The sequence below is a fragment of the Protopterus annectens genome, chromosome 9.part0 (genome assembly GCF_019279795.1).
Source record: "Protopterus annectens isolate FY-2018-M chromosome 9.part0, PAN1.0, whole genome shotgun sequence".
Taxonomy (NCBI): Eukaryota; Metazoa; Chordata; order Ceratodontiformes; family Protopteridae; genus Protopterus; species Protopterus annectens.
Genome location: NC_056743.1, coordinates 1,353,146,182 through 1,353,167,475, shown reverse-complemented (window position 1 = coordinate 1,353,167,475; position 21,294 = coordinate 1,353,146,182). Strand labels below are relative to the sequence as shown.

Sequence of the window (21,294 nt, the reverse complement as noted above, 5' to 3'; positions counted from 1 at the left end):
GAAGGCCAGGATTACTCTGATTCCAGGAAAAGGCTTAGGGAATTCTTGTTTTTACCTCAGCATAGGCCCTTAGCTATTCCTCCTGTGTTGAATGTGGTGGAAGATGTTTTTGCAGAGGCTTCCCTGAACCCTGACTCTTTGCCTCCTGCTCCTGTTAAGCCTGATAGGTATTACAGGGTGCCCGAAGCTCATAAGTATTTGTTTAAGAGTCCTAGGGCGGACCCAGAAACTATTTCTCAAGGGCCTAAAGGTGTTAAGGCTTCTGTGGTTAAAATCCTGTTCCCACTGATAAAGAGGCAAGGGCTTTGGATAGGTGGGGAAAGAAAGTGTATACTTCTTCCACTCTAGCCATGAGAGCGTTGAATTGTCAGTTTCACATGCTAAAATATCAGAATTATCTCCTTTCACAATTAAAATCTAAGGTGGATGCTTTGGCGGAAGGTATTGAGTGTAAAGAGTTGCTGGATTTGGTTCATGTGTCTGAACAAGTGGGTAAGCATTCTTTGCAATGTGGTTTTGATGCTGTACAGGCCTCCTCGAGGGTGGCTGCTACTAGTTCTGTTCTTCGCAGGCATGCCTGGTTGAAGGATCAGAATTTAGCTGAGCATGTTAAGACAAGGATTTTGGATGCTCCTTTACAGTCTGATGTGTTGTTTGGATCGCCTGTGGAAGCAGTTTTAAAGAAAATGGAGGACAAAGCTAAGTCTATGCAAACTGTTAAAGATTTTTTGCAGGTGCAGCAGTTTAGTAGAAATTGGCCGGCTAAGGGGTGGACATATCCTGCTTATGATTCCCAGTCTAGGGGTAGGTCTAGACGTGGTAGGGCTCAAGGTTCTTTTAGGCCTAGAACAGGGAGTTCACCTGCTCAGACTTCTGGTGAGGGCAGGGGTCAGTCCTTTCGTAAACAGACCCAATGACCTGTCTTTTCAGCTGCCAGTAGATTCTCGTCTGGCAGCTCCTTTGGGAGGAAGACTGTCTCTTTTCAAAGAAAATTGGGATTTAATTACTCAAGACAAATGGGTGTTGGATATCATTCACCACGGTTACAGATTTTATTTCCATACAATGCCCCTTTCAAAGGCATGCCAGGCGTTCCTCCTCCACAAAGAAAGGAGGCTCACAAGCAAGTTTCTCAGTTACTCCAAATAGGGGCCATTCAGCCAGTCCCTGTATCAGAAAGGGGCCTAGGATTTTATTCTCGCCTGTTCCTAGTACCAAAGAAGGGGAACACGTGGAGACCAATTTTGGATTTATCTCTCCTCAACACTTTTCTGGACATTCCCAAGTTCAAGATGTTGACGTTACAACAGCTTTTACCTCTGCTGGGCAAAGATCACTGGATGGTAACTTTAGATCTCAAGGAAGCTTACCTTCATGTGCCTATAAGGCTAAATTGCAGGAAGTATCTGCGGTTTCGAGCTGGAAATTCTCATTATCAGTTCTCTGCATTGCCCTTTGGCTTATCTACTGCCCAGAGTATTCACAAAGGTTCTGGCTCCAGTGATAGCTTACTTCAGGCTTCAAGGAATTCACATCTATCCTTACTTGGGCGACTGCCTGATTCTGGCTCAAGAAAAGGAAGACCTTCTACAGCATCTGGAATATGTTATAGCAGTGCTAAGATGCCTAGGGTATTCTGTGAACGAAATAAAGTCCAGTCTAGTACCCTCTCAAGACATGTGCTTTCTGGGTGTGAGACTGAATACAGCAGCCCAGATGGCCTTTTTAACCCCGGACAAACAAAAGAGTCTGTCACTTTACTTCCATCAACTATCTCATCAGTCCGTGCTGACTGCAAGGACAGTCCTTCAAGCATTAGGGTTCATGGCATCTTGTATTCTGGTGCTTCCCAATGCCAAACTGCATATGAGGAAGCTACAATGGTATCTCAAAATGTATGGACACAGCACTGCCAGGATTTGGACACTGTCATTCAAATAATACCTTGCCTTCAAAAAGAATTCTTGTGGTGGGCTCAGGAATGTCACCTAAACAAGGGACTCTCTGTGACCCGGCCAGAGGCAAGTCAGATTTTAACGACAGATGCCTCGGACATTGCTTGGGGAGCTCATCTAAATGGAAAGTGGATACAAGACAAGTGGCCTGCCAGACTACAGCATCTACATATCAACATGAAGGAGATGTTAGCAGTCCAGTTTGCATTAATGGCTTTCAAGGAGTTACTTCTTCCAGGGCAGGTGTTGATTCTAACAGACAACACAACTGTCATGTGGTACATCAACAAGCAAGGGGGAACACATTCTTATCCTCTATGCAGGCAAGCAATGATTTTATGGGAGACTGCGCTAAGCTTGCACCTAACTCTTCAGGCAAGGTTTCTGCCAGGAGCACAGAACTCCTTAGCAGATGTGTTAAGCAGACAAATCATGGATCCCCACGAGTGGAAACTGGATCTTCATGTATTTCAGAAATTGACAGTGTCATGGGGAACTCCAGACATAGATCTGTTCGCTTCTCCACTAAACCACCAGCTGCCAAAGTATTGCACAAAGGGGTTTCATCACACAGCTTGGAAAGTGGATGCTCTGTCTTTCAGTTGGAAAAACCTTCATGTGTATGCCTTTCCACCTCTGCCTCTTCTTCCAAAGGTACTATTAAAGGTCAGACAAGACAGGCCAAGGATGATTTTGATAGCTCCAAATTGGCCTCGGCAACACTGGTACCCACTACTACGGAGTCTGGTAAAGAAGCCTCCATGGCCTTTACCTCTGATTCCTCATCTGTTATCTCAGAAGGACGGTCATCTGCTCAATGTCAAGCTTCACTCTCTTCATCTAACAGCCTGGCATATTCTATGTTGACACACAGCAGGTCTCAACTTCCTCAACAAGTTTTAAATGTGATTATGGAAGCTAGAAGACCTAGTACAAGGAGAGTGTACGCAGAAAAATGGAAGAGATTTTTATTTTGGAGTACAGCAAAGAATTTGGAGATTTCTGAGCCTAATTTGAGTGTGGCTCTTCAATATCTTACTGAGTTATTGGACAAAGGTTTGTCCTTCTCTTCCATTAAGATTCATGCTGCAGCAATTTCAGCTCACTATGATTGTGACCCACCTTTGTTTTCGCATCCTTTGTTCAAACAGTTTCTTAGAGGGGCAAAGAATATAAGACCCCCACGTAGAGTTCCTACTCCTGCTTGGGATCTCAATTTTGTGTTGGAAAAACTTACTCTACAACCTTTTGAGCCTGCAGCTACTGCTGAATTGAAATACTTGTCCTGGAAGACTGCTTTTCTGTTGGCTATTACTTCTGCAAGAAGGGTGTCTGAGTTGCAGGCCCTTGTGGCAGTAGAGCCCTTTTTGATTTTCCATAAGGATAGGGTATCATTACGTACTAATCCTTCCTTTATGCCTAAGGTGGTTTCTAGTGTGGCTTTAAACCAAACTATTCATTTGCCTACGTTTTATGCAGACCCTCAAAATAAAGGGGAAAAGATTTTGCACACTTTAGATGTACACAGGCAATTGCGTTATTATTTAAGCAGGACTAAGGATTTTAGGCAGTCTCAGCAGTTGTTTGTTTCTTTTGCTTTGAGTTCACAGGGCAAGCCTGTGTCAAAACAAACTATTTCTAGGTGGATTGGCTTTTGCATTGCATTTTGTTATTCCCATCATGGCAAGGAGATTCCAGCTGGGATTAGGCCTCATTCCACTAGAGCTACTGCCACTTCAACAGCATTTCTAAGGGGGGTGGCAACTAAGGATATTTTGGAAGCAGCTACTTGGAGTTCAGTGCATACTTTCTCTAAGCATTATCACCTTCCTATCTACTCTAAGTCTAGGGCTGGTTTTGCCACAGCTGTTTTGCAAGGCATGTTGTCAGCTCCTACTTCTTTATGATTTGCCAGCCTCCCTTACCTCTGCTTTGGGATTCTACCCAATAGTAGGACTGCAGCAATGGAAAGCGAAGAACATAGTACAGTTTTGTACCTACCATAAATGTAGATGTTCGAGGATTCCATTGCTGCAGTCCAATTCCCTCCCTCCTTCCCTCTGTGTTTAGGGGTGGTTGTGTAGGTGAGTTTACATGCTTATATTTTTGTATATATTCTTGTATATATTGTACATGTTTTTGGTGCAGGTATTTTGGGCCTTGTCTTTTAGGGTCTTCTGACATCTGGGGCAAGAAAAGACTGAGGATATGGCGTCGGTCATGCGCATTAGTACCCTGACGTACTGGCGTCAGTCTAATGCGCCCTGACCGACGTCAGCCTTATACTCTGGTATTCGGGCCGACTGGGCGGACTATACCCAATAGTAAGGACTGCAGCAATGGAATCCTTGGACATCTACATTTTTTGTTGGTACAAAACTGTACTTTTTTACCTACCATAAATGTAGATGTTCGGAGATCCACATTGCTGCAGTCAACCTCCCTCCTTCCCCTCTGTAGTTAGAGGCGGTTGTGTGGGTTGGGTTGTAAATTTGTATATATTGTACATATATTTAGTGCAAGGGTGTTTGGTTGGTTGGTTGCTGTTTTTTGGTTTTGGCCTTTCCTTTTTAGGGTCTTCTGACATCTGGGGCAAGAAAAGACTGAGGATATGACGTCGGTCATGCGCATTTGTACCCTGACGTCCTGACGTCAGTCTAATGCGCCTTGACCGACGTCAGCCTTACACTTTGGTATTCGGGCCGACCGAGGACAGCGGACTACCCTAGTGTAAGGACTGCAGCAATGTGGATCTTCGAACATCTACATTTATGGTAGGTACAAAACTGTACTTTTTCCTGACTTCCCTTTTTCAGGAGGGTGCCAGTTTCTCTACCATCAAAGTCCAATTAGCATTGATTTTTAATTTTCATCTCAATAATGAACCTACGTTTTCTTCTAGGCTCTGCAAAGCCTTTTTGAAAGGTGTCTTTTTGTTGCTTCCTCCTGTGAAGGATCCTTCTCCACCATGGGACCTTGCTTTGGTGCTGAAATCTCTAACTAGACCCCCTTTCGAGCCTACTGCATCCTGTGATCTCAAATTTCTTTCTTGGCAGACTGTCTTTTCGGTGGCAATAACTTCAGCAAAAAGACTTTTAGAATTGCAGGCTCTTACTATTAAGCCTCCTTATTTGATATTTCATAAAGACAGACTGGCCATGAGCCCCAAACCTTCTTTTATGCCAAAAGTGGCCACTGAAGCAAACCTTAATTAGTCTATCCAACTCCCAGTGTTCTTTCCTAATTATACCAATAAAGGGGAATACATTTTACATACCTTAGATGGTCATAGACAACTTTGTTTCTATTTGCACAGAACTAAGTCCTTTCACCTCACTGACCAATTGTTTGTGGCATTCCCTATCAACAGGAGGGGCCAAATATCATGATGAATGGTGACTAAGATAAACATCAGATCAGTAATAAAATATTACACCTGAAGCTAACATAATAAATACATCATCATCTAACTCAATAAACTTCATTAAAATTTATTTAAAAATGGCAAAAAAAAAAAAATCACACATGGCTAATATTATAACATTTAGTATGCACAAAATGTACAGTTAGGTGGGCGACATAGGACAGATGATGTATAACAGCCAAGCAAATACGGGTGATAGGAAGGAGGGTAAAAAGAAAACCGAGGGGTTCAAAATGGGGTTAGAATGTCAGATGGCGGAGACATTTGGAATAAGAAAGCTAAATGACAAGTCAGTGGTATGGAAGTTACATCTGGCAGTGTGTGTGTGTGCGCGTGTACGTGTGTGCGTGCGTGTGTGCGTGTGTGCGTGTTTTTTTTTAGTTGGGAATAAAGGATGGAAAACTCCTGAATGTAGTAGAACAAATGAAACAAAATAGTTGTATTTCTTTACCTTTCCTTCCTCACATTTTGTTCCTTCGTTAACCATTCCAGGATCTGGAACATCTGATCCTAGCTGAAAGTCCACCCCCCAGCACATAGTGTCACCAACAGGGGTTTGGCTAATGGATGGTTTAATTCCAAAAACAGGTACTTGATTTCCAACATTTTCACACTGTAGTTTCCCACAGAGAGCATTCCTAGAAAATACAGCAGATAGGATAGTTAATGGCATATTCTGCACAGTGAAATGCAATATGAGCAAATCATGAGGACTTTCAATTAAAGTACAGTTCTGTTATTGTATCACAAGGAATGAATGGAGTCCCATTGGTCTAAGGCAGCAACTTTTTTTTAAGTTTCAACTTACAGATAAAAAGTAACAACTTAACTGTATCTTTAATTATGTGATATACTTAACAGATTCCAAACATAAACCCTGTTAAATTTTTATCTTACCAAATGTATACATAAGAGCCTCTGCATTAATACAGATTTTGTTAACAAAGCACCGCATATAACTACAAAAAAATGTCCAAGCAAGGAACTCTAATAACTGGAAACTAGATATACATTTGTGTTATGTTTTTTCTTGCAATTAAATGCTACAGGATCACAGGAAGTTACTAGGCTATTGGCCCCAAAGCCCTTATAAGCCTAGCCAAGAGTTTAGCCCATGTTTAGACAAGTCAGCACTCAAAGCCCCTATTCAGCAGGGACAGAGGTGGAATCCCATGAGGTGTACAGGACCATAGGAAGAAATGAACACCTCTGCCAAGTTTTGAACCCGGGCTCCTCTCACCCACAGCGTACTGCATTAACCCACCATGCAAACACAGATCTGATAAAGAATCATTGACCCATGTGGGACTTGAGCCCACAATCCCCAGCTCTGGAGGCTGATGCCTTATCCATTAGGCCACTGGGCCCTTTCATAAATACATATTTTCCCTTCCCTGTATTCAAACCCTGGACCTACTGTACATGAAGCTGTTAACTCTACCCATTTAGCTATGAGGATATCGAATGGCAATGCTTCTTTTAGCCTAGTACTGTACAACTCTCTCTCATACCCTAAAATATGTATGTTAAGTTTTATTTCCTTTTGCAAAAAGTGCAATTGTGTAAAATATTACCACAACAGTAGATGTCCTTCTCTTCACTGTTGCAGTATTCATCACAAGAAGGATCCCCTGCCAAAGGCATCCCAACATCTGGCCAGTATACCAAAGTCTTTTGGTTGTAAAGGGTACGCAGTACGTCCCACGTATGCTCCCCATGTATAGCATATGGCATAAGGATGATGTCCAGACGTACCATCCTCAGAACTGAAAAAGCCTCTTCACTGTTGCAGTATTCATCACAAGAAGGATCCCCTGCCAAAGGCATCCCAACATCTGGCCAGTATACCAAAGTCTTTTGGTTGTAAAGGGTACGCAGTTCGTCACACGTATGCTCCCCATGCATAGCATATGGCATAAGGATGATGTCCAGATGTACCATCCTCAGAACTGAAAAAGCCCCAGTAAGAATGACTGTCCAAAGATATAGGTAGGTAACAAACACATCCGGAAGGAAAAAGGTCCAGGGGAGGAGGGAGGTAGCGAGTACTTTAACAGTGAAGAAAAGGACATCTAGTGTTACAGTAGTAATTTAAAAAACTGTACTATGTCCTTCCACATCACAGCTGCAGTATTCTTTACAAAAGGGGGAGTGCAAAAGCTCGGGAAGAAGACTGGGAGGAGGAAGGGCCAACAGAGCCCTCTATGAAGTCATGGAGAATGGCTTTGGCAAAGCCAGCTCTGGCCCTAGAAAGCCCATCCAACCTATAGTGCATAGCAAAGGTATGCCCAGAAGTCCAGGTTGCAGACTCAAGAACAGAATTAGTATCTAAGCCCTTGAAAAAAGCACCAGAAGAAGCCACAACCCTACTGGAATAAGCCTAAACAGAAGGAGGAAAGCTGTTCCCATGAAAAGAATAGCAAAAAGAAATGGCTTTAGATATCGAAAAATTGGTTTGCTGGGATGAAAAGAAACAAAAACCTGTTCAGATTTACAAAAAGCTTTAATCTTATCCAAATAATATCTGAGTTTTCTATGCAAATCCAAGGGGTGCAAAATCTCACTGGCAGATTCCGGAGGTAAAAAGGTGGGCAAATGAACAAACCGATTAAGAGACAACCCATTAACCACCTTGGGCATAAAAGAAGGGCCGATACAAAGGGACACCCTATCCTTATGAAAAATCACAAAAAGGAGGAACAGCCATAAGGGTTTGCAGCTCAGACAGTGGCAGAAGTAAGGGCCAAAAGAACAACAGCCTTCCCTGAACAATGCTGTAAGGAAGCTGAAGCAGCAGGCTCAAAAGAAGCCTGAGTCAATTTTTCTAAAACAAAATTAAGGTCCCAGGACAGAGGGGGATAGACTTTCTGGGAGGCCTTATGTGAAGGATGCCTTTAAGAAACTGCTTGGCCTTAAACTCTAGAAGCTAAAGGGGGAGTCAAAGAGATAGCTGATAGGTGAGCCTTAAAAGAAGAAAATGCCTATCCACCATTGAGCAATTCACACAAATAAGAAAGAACCAAAGGAACATCTACTGTAAGTGGATTCGGGTTACAAGAAAGGTACCAAACAGAAAACCTCTTCCATTTGGATAAGTAAGATTTTCTGGCCTCCTGCAAGACTCAAAGCACATCCTCAGAAAATAGTCCGTAGGGGATCAAAACCCTATCAGCCATAATGTCAGCTGAACAGTGAACAGGTGGGGATGGATGAAAGATCGCTTCTCTTGTGTGAGTAGGTCCACCCTGTGAGGTAACTTGTGATGATTGTCCTTGGCAAGATGCAGAAGAAGGAATCAATGCTTTCTGGGCCAAAAGGGAGTCATCAGAAAGATTTGGGGGAGCATCTTGTTTTATTTTAAACAGGACTTTCGGAATGAGAGGAAGGGAAGTGAAGGCATAAAAAAAAAATCCTCTTCCAAGAAAAAGAGTGATGTCCACCTTCAAGGCCAGAAGGCATGGGACTCTGGCACAAAATACAGCAGGTTGTCTGTTCAGAGGGAAGGCCAATAGATCTACTTGAGGAGTGCCCCACTGGTGGACAATGTCGAGAAACAAACACTGCGAAGCATCCACTCATGGGACATTGTTATGAATCTACCACTATGTTCTGAACTGAAGGAATGCAAACTGCCTGAAGGGTCACCTGATACTGGATAGCCATCTCCCAAACCTGAAAGGCTAACCTGCATAGGAGAGAAGACTGTTTCCCTTGCTTGCTGACATACCAAATCACTGTGGTATTGTCTGTAAGAATCTTGAGGGGCCCCGGAAGAAAAAGAAAATTAAAAGCCTGAAGAGCCAGCAGAAGAGCTCTCATCTCAATGACATTTTTGTGATATTTCTTTTGCCAAGGTGACCAAAGGCCCTGTACCTTCAGAGGGCCAAAGGAGCACCCCTCCCCCCACATCTGAAACATCTTTGAAAAGTTCCTGAGAGGGGACTGGAGGTTGAAAAAGGAAGCCCTAGGTTGATGGACAACTGACAAATCCACCAGTGAAGTTCCCTCCTGAGGCATGGAAGTAGAGGGACTAGAAAATCTAAAGGATAGTAATGTTGAAGCCAAACTGATTTTAGAAACCACTGAAGCTTTCTCATGTGGAGCTTAGTTAAAGGGAGCATAGGGGTGGTGGAAGCCATGTAACCCAGAGACCTAAGGAATGTTCTGGCTGTGACAGAAGCTAGAGGAAGAAAGAAATGAAAGAAAGAAATGAGAGTTAAGGCCTTGGGATGAGGCAAAGATGTCAGTATTGGAACAGTCTGGATCCTGCAACCCAGAAAAACATGATCCTGAAAAGCAGTCAGAAATTACTTCTGGAAATTTACAGTAAATCCCAGGCTTTGCGAGAGAGAAATGGTAAAGTGCAGATGCTGATGTAAGCGCTCTTGACAGGAAACCTGGATAAGTAGGTCGTCCAAGTAGGGAAAGACCTGTAACCCCCCCCAGCCTGCAGAAAGCAAGGAGTGAGGCATTTGGTGAAGACCCCTGGAGCAGAAGGGCGGCCAAAGGGCAAAGCAGAGAACTGAAATTGCCAGGAAGCAATGGTGAAACGTAAAAACTTCCTGAAAACGGGATGTATAGAAAAGTGCAGATAAGCATCCTTGAGAGCCAGGGAAACTAAAAAGGCCTGAGGAAATAGCAAAGGAAACAAGGTTTGAAGGGATATCAGGAAGGAAGGAACCTTTAAAAGGGTGTTTAACTGAGAAAGAACCAGAATGGGTCTCCAGGTGCTTTCTTTCCTGGAGAGCAAGAACATTTTGGAATAAAACCTTTTCCCTCTCTGAGGAGCTGGAACTTCTTGAATTGCTCCTTGAGCCAACAGACCAGGAAACAGCTCTAGAAAAAAGGGCAGCTGTCCCTGAGGAGGCTGAAGAATGCCCAAAAAGGGGAGCAGAGATTTCTAAACCATGTAATAACCCTGGCGAATTACGGAAAGAACCCAAGAGTTTTGGGTGACCTTTACCCAAATCAGAAGGGACAGGGAAAGATGCAGAGAAAGAGGAATGTGAGAAGAAAAGGATAGTCAAACAGCACCTGGTTTATCAGAAAAAGGAGGCTTCTGAGTAGGAGGAGTTTGGGTAGCCTTAGCAGGGGAAGCCCTTCTACCACCATTTTCCCCTTTGGGGGGAGGGAGAGACTGTATATGAAGAAAGGCAGGCTTATTAGAATAATTCCTCTGAAACATGGGCACTGGAGAAACAAAAACATGTTTTCACTCATGTAAGGCACTGCCCTTTTCTTGCATGGACTTAACTCAGCAGCAGCAGCCAAACCAAACAAATGTTTATTACCCAGAGGAGCATACATCAGTTTAGCCCTAATATCTTCAGGCAAAGGCTGAAGTCTGAGCCAGGAATACCTTCTCAAAACAGATCCAAAAGTAGCAGCCCTACATGAAGCAAGAGCTGCATCATGGCTGTATTTAATGGAATGGCGAGCTACTTTGGAGGAAGTCCCAAGCAAAGCAAGAGCAGAGGCCTTCCCCTCAGGACGAGGGAGATCAGAAATAGCATGACAAGCTTGAGAGTTAAGAGCCAAACTATACCTAGTCATAACTGTCTGATAATTAATAGATCTAAAGGCTGGGGTAGCACAAGTGTACACCTTACCCAGTCTCTCCATGGGTCTCCTATCCTTATCAGAAGGAATCAATTTAGTGGAAGGAAACAATTTGGAAGGCTTATCAGATGTCACAGACACCACAGAGGGACACTTAAAGAAACTTGCAGTCCTCAAGCACTTTATAAAACCTATTAGGTTTTTTGGGAGCAAGGGGTTGTGACTCAGGAGCTTGAGAAGGAGTGGAAAAAGGCATCCAAGCAAAGCTGCAAGAAAGTACAGTTGTGTACACTTACCATAAATGTAGATGTTCGAGTGTATTCACTGTTGCAGTCATTACATTTGGGTTATCCTGCTGGCAGGTTGCCCTCAGTCGGCCTGAATTCCAAAGTCTTGGGTCCTGCGTCGGTTGCTGTCGCCACTTCCCTGACTCGTCGGGGTATAAAAGATGCAGCCAACGCCATTTTCTTCAGTTTTTCTTGCCCCAGATGTCAGGTGCCCCCAAAAAGGTATGCTAAATATATGTAAGTAACACATACATGAACTTTACCTTCATCTATAAGCAAATACACCACATAGGTTGAATAGGTCACAGAAGGAAAGATAAGTTTAAGCAAAAATAAGGGGGATGGTGGGTGGGTAACCTGGACTGCAACAGTGAATACACTCGAACATCTACATTTATTGTAAGTGTACACAACTGTACTATGTTCTTCGTGTTTCACTGTTGCAGTCATTACATTTGGGTAGATTCCCAAAGCTATGGATGGGAGGATGGAACTAAATAGCATTAGGGGCAGCTAAGAGGCCCTGCAGAACTGCAGTGGCAAAGCCTGTCCTGAATTTAGAGTAAAGTGTAATGTTTTGTAAAGGTATGCACTGAACTCCAAGTAGCCGCCTCTAAAATGTCTTTGGTTGGTACTCCCCTGAGAAAGGCTGCAGATGTGGCTGCAGCTCTGGTTGAATGTGGCCTAATGTCCTTAGGCACAGGTTTGCCATGCTAAGAGCAGCAGAAACGAATGCAGTGACCTATCCACTTTGAAACAGTCTGCTTGGAAATAGCCTTTCCTCGTGATCCTGCAGCATATATGCCACTAGTAATTGTTCTGTCTTTCTGAAAACTTTAGTTTTATCCAAGTAGAATCTAAGTTGTCTGTGTACGTCCAAAGAATGCAGAATTTTCTCACCCTTGTTCTGTGGATTTGGATAAAAAGTTGGCAATTGAATAGTTTGGGGGCTACACTTGATACTACCTTAGGCATAAATGTAGCGTTTGTCCTCAGAGAGACCCTGTCCGGATAAAAAATGATAAAGGGTTCCACAGCCATGAGAGCCTGTAGCTCTGACACTCGTCTTGCAGAAGTTACTGCTAGGAGCAGAGCTGTTTTCCAAGATAAAAACTTTATATCTGCAGTAGCAGCTGGCTCAAAGGAGGTAAGGTGAGTTTTTCCAAGACATAATTGAGGTCCCATGCAGGTGTTGGTGTTCTCCTTGAAGGCCTTAAATTTTTGGCTCCTCTGAGGTACTGCCTTAATAAAGGATGAGAAAAGAGTGGTGGCTCTGTATTGTAATGATCCGAAATGGCAGAGGCATGGGTTTTAATTGATGAGAAAGACAGGCCATTGTCCAGCATCTCAGTTAAGTATTGCAAAATCTGAGGAATATTTGGGACAGCTGTATCAGTTCCTTGCACTTGGTTCCAAGCACAAAATCTCTTCCCATTTCCAGCATAGGATTTTCTAGTACTAGGCCTTCTGGCTTCTAAAAAGACATCCATCACAGCTTTACTGAGAGGTGTGCTTTGTATGGCTTCATTATCCGCCATGCTGCCAGGTTTAGGGTCCTGAGTTGGCTGTGCAGAATCTGATTGTTTTGTTGGGACAGTAGATGAGGTATCTGAGGTAAGGTCCAGGCACAGTAGATGAGGTATTTGAGGTAAGGTCCAGGCTGGGCACTGAGACAAGTTCCTTAAGATTGGATACCAGTACTGGCTTGGCCAGTCTGGGGCAATCAGAATTATTTTTGGTTTCTCCTGTCTGACCTTTAGGAGTACTTTGGGGAGGAGAGGCAGTGGAGGAAAGGCATATACTGATTGGTTTGTCCATTTGAAAGATAAGGTGTCCACTTTCCATGCTTGTGTGTGATAAGTCCTTGTGCAAAATCTCTTTAGTTGATTGTTGTGAGGGGAGGCAAATAGATATATGTCCGGGCATCCCCATTTCTTTGTTATCATGCTGAAGACTTGTGGATCCAGGTGCCACTTGTGGGGATCCACGAGGTTTCTGCTTAGTTCGTCTGCCAGAGTATTTTCCTTTCCTGGCAGGAATTGTGCCTGCAGATGAACTTGGTAAGTCAATGCTGTGTCCCATAAAGCCATGGCTAGTCTGCAAAGGGGGTAAGAGTGAGTGCCCTCCTGCTTGTTTATGTACCACATGACCGTGGTGTTGTCTGTCTTTATCAGAAGTTGTCAAGGGTGAATTAGGTCCTTGAAGGCTATCAGGGCATTTTGAACAGCTAGCATCTCCTTTTGATTGATATGTAGATGCATTTGGTTTGTGGACCAGATGCCCTGAATACCTCTCCCTGCCATGTGGGCCCCCCAGGCATAATCTGATGCATCCATCGTAAGGTTCTGCCTGGCTGGGAGTATTGAGAACCTTGTTTTGGTGACAAGCCTTTGCCCACCATCGAAACTCCTGTTGCAGGCAGGGAATGAGAGAAATCATTGCTTTCAGGCTGTGGCAATGTTGTGTCCAGACACTTTTTAGGTACCACTGAAGTTTCCTCATATGCAGTCTTGCATATGGAATTAGTAGGATGCAGGATGCCATGAAGCCCAAAACCTGCAGAATTTTTCTAGCAGATAACTGGGCCTTTGTTGCCATTTCCTTGAAATAGGTAGTCAGTTGCCTTTGTTTGTCTGGCGTGAGATAAGCCATCTGGGCAGTTGTATTTAAGCTTGCACCCAGGAATATTATCTTTTGTGAGGGTACTAGTTTTGATTTCTTTTTGCTGACTGTGTAGCCTAGGCATGTTAAAAGTTTCTTCACAAATGCCAGATGCTGTAGTAGAATGTCCTTGTTCTCTGCTTGAATGAGGCAGTCGTCCAAATAGGGATATATTTGTATTCCTCTTTGTCTGCAGAAAGCAATTACTGGTGCCAGGCACTTTGTGAAGACCCTGGGCGCAGTAGATAAGCCAAAGGGCAGTGCAGAGAATTGGTAATGCTTTGAGCCAGCTTTGAATCTGAGGTATCTTCTGTATGACTGTCTGACTGGGACATGCAGGTATGCCTCTTTTAGGTCTAAAGTCACGAGCCAAGCCTTGCTGCCCAGCATAGGCAGAAGCTGCTGCAAGGTCAACATCTTGAATTTGGGTATATCCAGGTAAGTGTTTAGAATAGATAGGTCCAGAATTGATCTCCATGCTTTGTCCTTTCTGGGTACCAAGAACAGTCTTTAGTAAAATCCTTGTCCCTGCTCTTGCTGTGGCACTTGTTGAATAGCCCCCATGTGCATGAGAAATGAAACTTGTTTTTGAGCCTCTGCCCATTGATTTATTGGCAGGTCTGGCCAACCGTTTGTCCTTGGCAGGGTATGGAAGTGAAACTTGTAGCCTTGTGACACTATGTCTAGAACCCATTTTTCCTAGGTAATAATGTACCAATTTCGAGAAAAAAGTGCTAGTTTTCCCCCTAAGGGTGCTGCCAGAAGATAAGTGCTTGGTACAGACAGGGGGAAGTCATTGGGATTGTTTCCTGTTTGGTTGTGATTTGTCCTCCCTGCTTTTGGAGGTAGAAGCACCCCACTGCTTATACCTGTACGAACCTTGTGGCTGGGATCTGCCTCTAGGGCATCTGGATCTGCCCCTTTGAGGTCTGTCCGACACTGAAAAGGACCAATTCTTTGTAGGCCAGTGTCTGCTAAACCTAGGAGGCTGTACCTGTAAGAATTCCTTGAACGTTTGCATAGATTTAGCTTTGTCCTCCATTTTCTTTAACACCTCGTCTGCCTTAACACCAAACAGGATATCATGCTGTAATGGAGCGTGTAATAATTTTGCTTTGACATGATCAGGCAGATTTTTTCCTTTAACCAAGCATGCCTCCTAATGACAGGACCCGTAACAGCGGCCCTGCAGGAGGCCTCTAGAGAATCAAAACCACATTGCAAAGTATGCTTTCCAACTTGTTCAGCCGCATGCAATAAATCCTGCATTTCTTTGTTTTCTGCACATTCAGAATTTATCAACATTTTCTGTTTAAGCAGTGTCATGATATACTGCTGATACTTGAGCATATGATACTGGCAATTTAAGGCCCTTATAGCTAAGGTAGCAGATGTGTAAATCTTTTGTCCACATCTGTCTAGTGCCCTGGAATCTCTGTCAGAGGGGGTAGGGTTTTTTGCAGTGGAAGCCTTGACCCCCCTTGGGACCCCGAGAAATAGTTTCTGGGTCTGCAGCAGGGTTTTTGAAAAGGAATTTGTGAGAGTCAGGAACCCTGTAGTATCTGTCCGGCTTAACAGGAGCTGGAGGTAAGGAGTCAGGGGTCAGACTAGACTCTGAAAACACATCATCTACAATGTCTAACACAGGTGGAATAGCTAGAGGCCTGTGTTGAGGTAGTAAAAGGAAGTCTCTGAGCCTTTTCTTAGATTCTGAAAAATCTTGGCTCTCCCAGTGGAAATGCTCCCTCATGGTATGCAAGGTTTCCCCAAAAGAGTAGTCCTCAGGAGGAGAAGCTGAAGGAATCGATTCTTCAGCATCAGAATCCTCATAGGGAGGTAGAGAATATTCCTGATCAGAAGAGGAATCAGAAGAAATGGAAACCTGATCTGAAGATTCATAGTCTGTCTCTTGCCTAGGCCTTTTATCAGGAGGGGGATGGGAACCCCCTGATCAAGCTAATTAAGTCTTCGGCCATTCTGAGCATCTGTTTTTTGGGTATGGAGACCTATCCATAAGGCTGTTGAACTTGTTTCTTTGTCTTTAAAGGTGCTTTAGTCTTTGCCTTTGAAGCTGAAGTCATTTTAATGTATAATCGTTTAGGTCTGAATACACCCTCAGAAGCCGATGCCTGCTCAGCGGCTCTGGACCCATCTGAGGGAATAGTCTTCAAGGCTCCAATACTTTGAGCTTCTAGTGGCCTTGCCGACTCCACGTGGGTATCAGTAGCAGCCTGCAACTCTAAAGTAGCGGGCGTCAAGGGCTGCAAAAGTGCCTCACTGAGAACCGGCAAATCGGCGACTGGCTTAGAGGAAGTCTCGTCGTCGGTTTTGGATCTCGGTAGCCTGTCTTTTTCTTTGCATTTTTTGTGAACTCCGGTTGTCGAATGGCTATCCGACGACATTGTATAATTAAATCTTCGACCAAAATAGCTTAATGCAAAATCGTACTGATGCTTAATAATGTGTTGGTTAAATCTAGCACAAACCAATAACTAGCTACATCATGGTCAGGGCCTAGGCAAGGAAAACAGTAAGAATGAAAGTCCTTATGAGGTATTTGCTTCCCACAAGAAATACAATTATTAACTTTTTCTGACATCAGACTGGAGCAAGAAAAAAGTTTCCCCAACGGGGTACTTAGCTTTTAATGAAGACTTTGGATCTGAAATTCGAACATGAAAATCTCAGGAGTCAGCCGACCAGCATTTGCGAACTGCTTCTGCTTCGGGAACCTCGCGGCAAGAAAGACTGAAGAAAATGGCGTGGGCTGCATCTTTTATACCCCTGACGACCTGACGTCAGGGAAGGGGTGACAGCAACCGACGCAGGACCCAAGACTTTGGAATTCAGGCCGACTGAGGGCAACCTGCCAGCAGGATAACCCAAATGTAATGACTGCAACAGTGAAACACGAAGAACATCAAGAGGAACAGCAAACGGTCTAGGAGACTCCATTTGTAGAAGCTCATAGTAACTTTTCTGAACATCAAACACCTCAGCGCTGTTCCATTTAAAAAATTACATCATTCTAGAAACAGTTTCACTAAATGAAATCTCCTCAAAAGGAGAGTGAGGACTGACAAACTCTTCTTCCTCAGAACTACAGTCAGGTGGCAAAGGAATCTGGGAGGAATAAGTCGGGGACTCTTTCAGAATCATCCACCTCCTCAGAAGAAGAATTCTGCTCTCCTGGGTCTCTTACGAGGGGTAGAAGAACATGAGGAGCAGGAAACGAAGAACCCTATGGAGGCTTGAAAGCCAAAAGGGCACTAAACAGCCTTGAGTGAAGTTTTGTCACTCACTAAGAGGATCTTTCAGAGCAGGCAAACTATGTTTAGTTTTCTGCTTCTTTTTGAGTGGGACGTTAGCCTTGAAAAAAAATTTGGAGGCTCTGACCCCTGACAACACTCAGTAATAGTAGTCAGAACCGCTTCCCTTACAAAAATTTAAGGAACACCCCTAGGCCCTTCAGTAATAACCAGCCGCTGTTCCCCCTACATATTTCATGCAGTCTGCAAAACCTCCATGGCCGTGCATGCCATCAGGTTCAAGCCAGCCTCTGAAGCAGTCTTAGCAGGGAAACCGAACGATAATCTGGGCTTTCACCTGCCTTAAGAGAGACATCTGGTGGAGGTGGTACGCCGAAGAATCAGACTGGACTTTCTTGGCCTTTTTCTTTGTAGACAGCTGCCCCTCAGGCCGGGAAGATCCTTCTATGGTATCCTTAGCAAACAATAAGTCGATGGTTTTCAAAGTAAATCATGAGGAAAGAAAGCAGACTCCTCAACGTCTTCGGGACAAAGGACTTACAAATCATGCAAAATATACAGTCATGAGAAGTGTCTAAACAGAACAAACACTGCTCAGTATGATCTTTATGGGGAATTGGTCTCCCGCATTGGCATTTCCCCCTTTCTGGATGACAAGAAACTCAACAACCAGATACAAGGCAAATGTAAGATAATAAAACTAAAAACCCAACAGGGCACTCATTTGAGAGCAGTCGAAAGCAGCAGACCGTTCGGGGTCTGGTGGCAAAGAAGTTCTAAGGATGGTAATTACGGATGTCACCTTTATGCCCTACGCCACATTTGGGGAGCATAAATGTGATGTACGGTGTACCCTTTACAACCAAAAAACTTTGGTATACTGGCTGGATGAAGGGCTGCCTTCGGCAGGGGATCCCTCTTGTAAAGAATACTGCAACAATGATATGGAAAGACATCCTCTGATCTTAACCCTTCCACATCATTTCTGAAATGTGTTAAATTTGGACATGACCAAAACATGCATTTCCATGTCCCTGGTGTCCTTTCTTCACTTTCAACAGTGTGAATCTACAGAGAGGAACATCTTTCTTAACCATTGTGGGGTACAGTAATATATGTATAAACTACCAAGCAAATAAGGACAACCGCACCCTCAGACTCAAAAAACATATTAATTTCATCATGGTTTGATGTTTCCTACATTTTAACAGCACTCTGAGACTATTTTGAGCTTTTTAGATATTTTTAGATGCAATCTACTAGAAGACCTATGGCAGATGTGACATCATTATTTGAGAGCCGGCTAACCGGTTTTCAAGTTGGGCTTAAAAATGAAAGTAAAATAGTACGGAGAGTTCGGGAGCCTAAGCTGTAAAACAGTTTAGATGATTTTTTTTTTAAAGCTGAATTTATTTATTTTTTGGACTGTATCACATAATGGGGACTTAAGGAGACAGCAGGTAGACCTATTTTATTTGATATCACGTTGTTTTCCTTTAAATTTCCACAGCTCTGTGATATATCTGGGTAAACAACAAATCCACTTCCAAACACACTCCTCTATCTCATCTTTAGGTAATGTACTCCAACCTTAGGTCTCTTCACAGACTCCTTATTCAAAACTTTCAGTAGTTTACACACCCTAGGTACAATTATTTTACTGATGCACTCACATCTCTTGTCTCTAAAAGTAAAGGCATGACCTTGGGGTGGGAGTACTTCCCGAAACTCCAGCAAATCAATATGCTTTGCTATGCCAAGTAAATCTTCAATTTACAACAGTGCAAAATGCTTTAAACCATACTGCTGTTTCACTTGTGCCCAGATTCCCCACATCACCAAATGTCAGTTGTTCCCAACAGATGACTCTGGTCCTTCTATGAATCTGATGACTCAGACCAACTTCCTCTGGAACACCCAATTTATTACCACCAATGGTCTCTATCAAAACTAATTAGGAGCTTACTCCCTTCCCCCATTAGTAAGCTGCACAACACTTTCATATTTATTTTCATAGTGGTTGGTGCTACCAATCTTTGTATACAACACAAACGGCTGGGGGCTGGCATAATGGTTAAGGTGCATACCTCACAGACAAGGTACAGGTTTTGATTCTCACCTTTGTGGGAAACTGACTAGGTTTAAAATGTCTCACATGAAGAGCTAGACTATTACTTGCATATGGATCTATGAATCCATAAGCATATCCATCAAACTGGGTCTCAACATCTGTAATTAATCTCACAAACTGTTTCTAATTGGTATCTTAACCTCAAATAGACAATACATAATTTGTTTTAATTGCACAGCCTCACCATAAAACTCTGAACTGGAAAGATTTAGACTTTCCATTTGTGAAGTATTAATTTATCCCGTAACACTCAGGGTGATCCACCATCCCATACAGGCGTCCTTTAGTCAAGGACAGCAGGATGGAAGCCAGGTATGTTGAAACGGATGAAAATGGATTGTGAAGATCTATCATTAAGTGCATAACTTTCGCATCTCGCATAATCCAGCCTGCCCACTTCAAGAGTGGGACACAGTCACCAGCTCATCTTACTGGGTGACATCAAGACACCATACTTTAGATATCAGCAGAGCATAAGACCAAAACAGACTTGCAAATCACATCCAGCTTACAGTGTCTTGAAAAGGTATGCATATGAATCCATGCTGCAGTGGCACAAAATGTCCTCAACAAATATTTTTGAAGGTCTGAGTCATTGTCTATGCTTTTTTCCAAATATCCTTAAGTGTAAACATGTAAATTTGATTAGTTTTGATTACAAAATTAGATACATTCAGCTACCTAGAAAGGATGTCTGAGAATTCACTTGTTTTACTGACTGCATGGGACAAAAAAAAGCTGATGTTCTTCTCTAATGCCTTTAATGCTGTCCAAATAAAAATCCTCATGACAATGAACATCTAAGCAATGTTACGTATATGTCCTTCAGTTAGAATGTTGTTCTTCTTTCGGCTTTTCCCGGTTAGGGGTCGCCACAGTGGAACTCCAGTCCACTAATGATTGGCAGTTGATTTTTATGGTGTCGAAGTGCCAGCCCAATGCCCAACCTTCAACGAAGGCACACCCATTTACGCATGTCTTTTGAACACCACTCGACCGCAGGGAGGACATGCAGACTCCACACAGAAGGCGCTCCAGCCGAGAATCGAATGGGAGAACCTCTTATTGTGAGGCGACAACGCTACCGTTGCATGTAGATCAACAGACTGACTTAAAAATTGCTTCACTGACCTACCTTAATCATAAAAGAAGGATTAGTCCACAGTGACACTCTGCCTTTATGAAAAATAAGATAAGGATATCTAAAACAAAAGACCAGTAACTCTGACACGCTCTAGCCAAAGTACCTGTTACAAGGATTTTTAGAGTTGCACATAAAAATGTCTCAAAACAAAGGCAGACAATTTCTCCAGCATAAAAAATAAGATGGGGGGGGGTGTGCAACAGAAAAGTAAATCTAAAACTGTCTTAGAGACTTTCACAAGGCTAGCATTGAACTCCCTGGTGAGAATTAGCTATTGCTGTGAGATGTACCTTAACAGAAGAAAACAAAGCCTTTGTCAGATATCTGGGATAAATATTCCTGGACCATTGGAACTACAGTGCAAAAGGAACAATGGGAAGACATCTGCAAAGCTCCAGATAATGCAACAAAGTCCAGAAAGTTTAGCATTTCTGTATGAAGTGTTGTCTGCAAATATATGTTTACACTCCAAAACTGCACATGATTTTTCCTCAGGTAGATAAGCATATGCTGAAGGTGTGAGTGCGCACAAAAATGTAAGAGGGAATTTGTCTTTTTTTTTTTTTTTTTTGGTAATTTAAAAGCTAGCAAATTTTTAGACAGAGTGCTTTGATGGAAACATTGAAGGAATTAGAGCTGTGTCAGTAAACTTGTTATAACAGTAGATGTTCTAATAGCCTAAGCTGTTTGGGTTACATCCAGATTAGAATATAGCCACTGGCCAGCGTTCAAAGCCTCAAGAAGGGAGGCTATAGCTGTGAAGGAAAAATTCCAGAAAATGAAGCAGCAACAGTAAAACATATATGTGAATATATACTCAAAGGTATACACATCCACACACTGGTAAATACACAAAAACAAAAC

General features: G+C 43.1%; 1 protein-coding gene across 1 annotated transcript in view; it reads right to left on the bottom strand.

The window, feature by feature from the left end:
- ADAM9 (ADAM metallopeptidase domain 9) overlaps positions 1 to 21,294 on the bottom strand; it is a gene marked incomplete in the record, with an annotated part of 1,887,510 nt that overhangs the window by 415,120 nt on the left and 1,451,096 nt on the right. Inside the window, 1 exon segment of the mRNA XM_044084336.1 lies at positions 5,831 to 6,017. Within this exon segment, the coding sequence (XP_043940271.1) occupies positions 5,831 to 6,017 (187 nt within the window).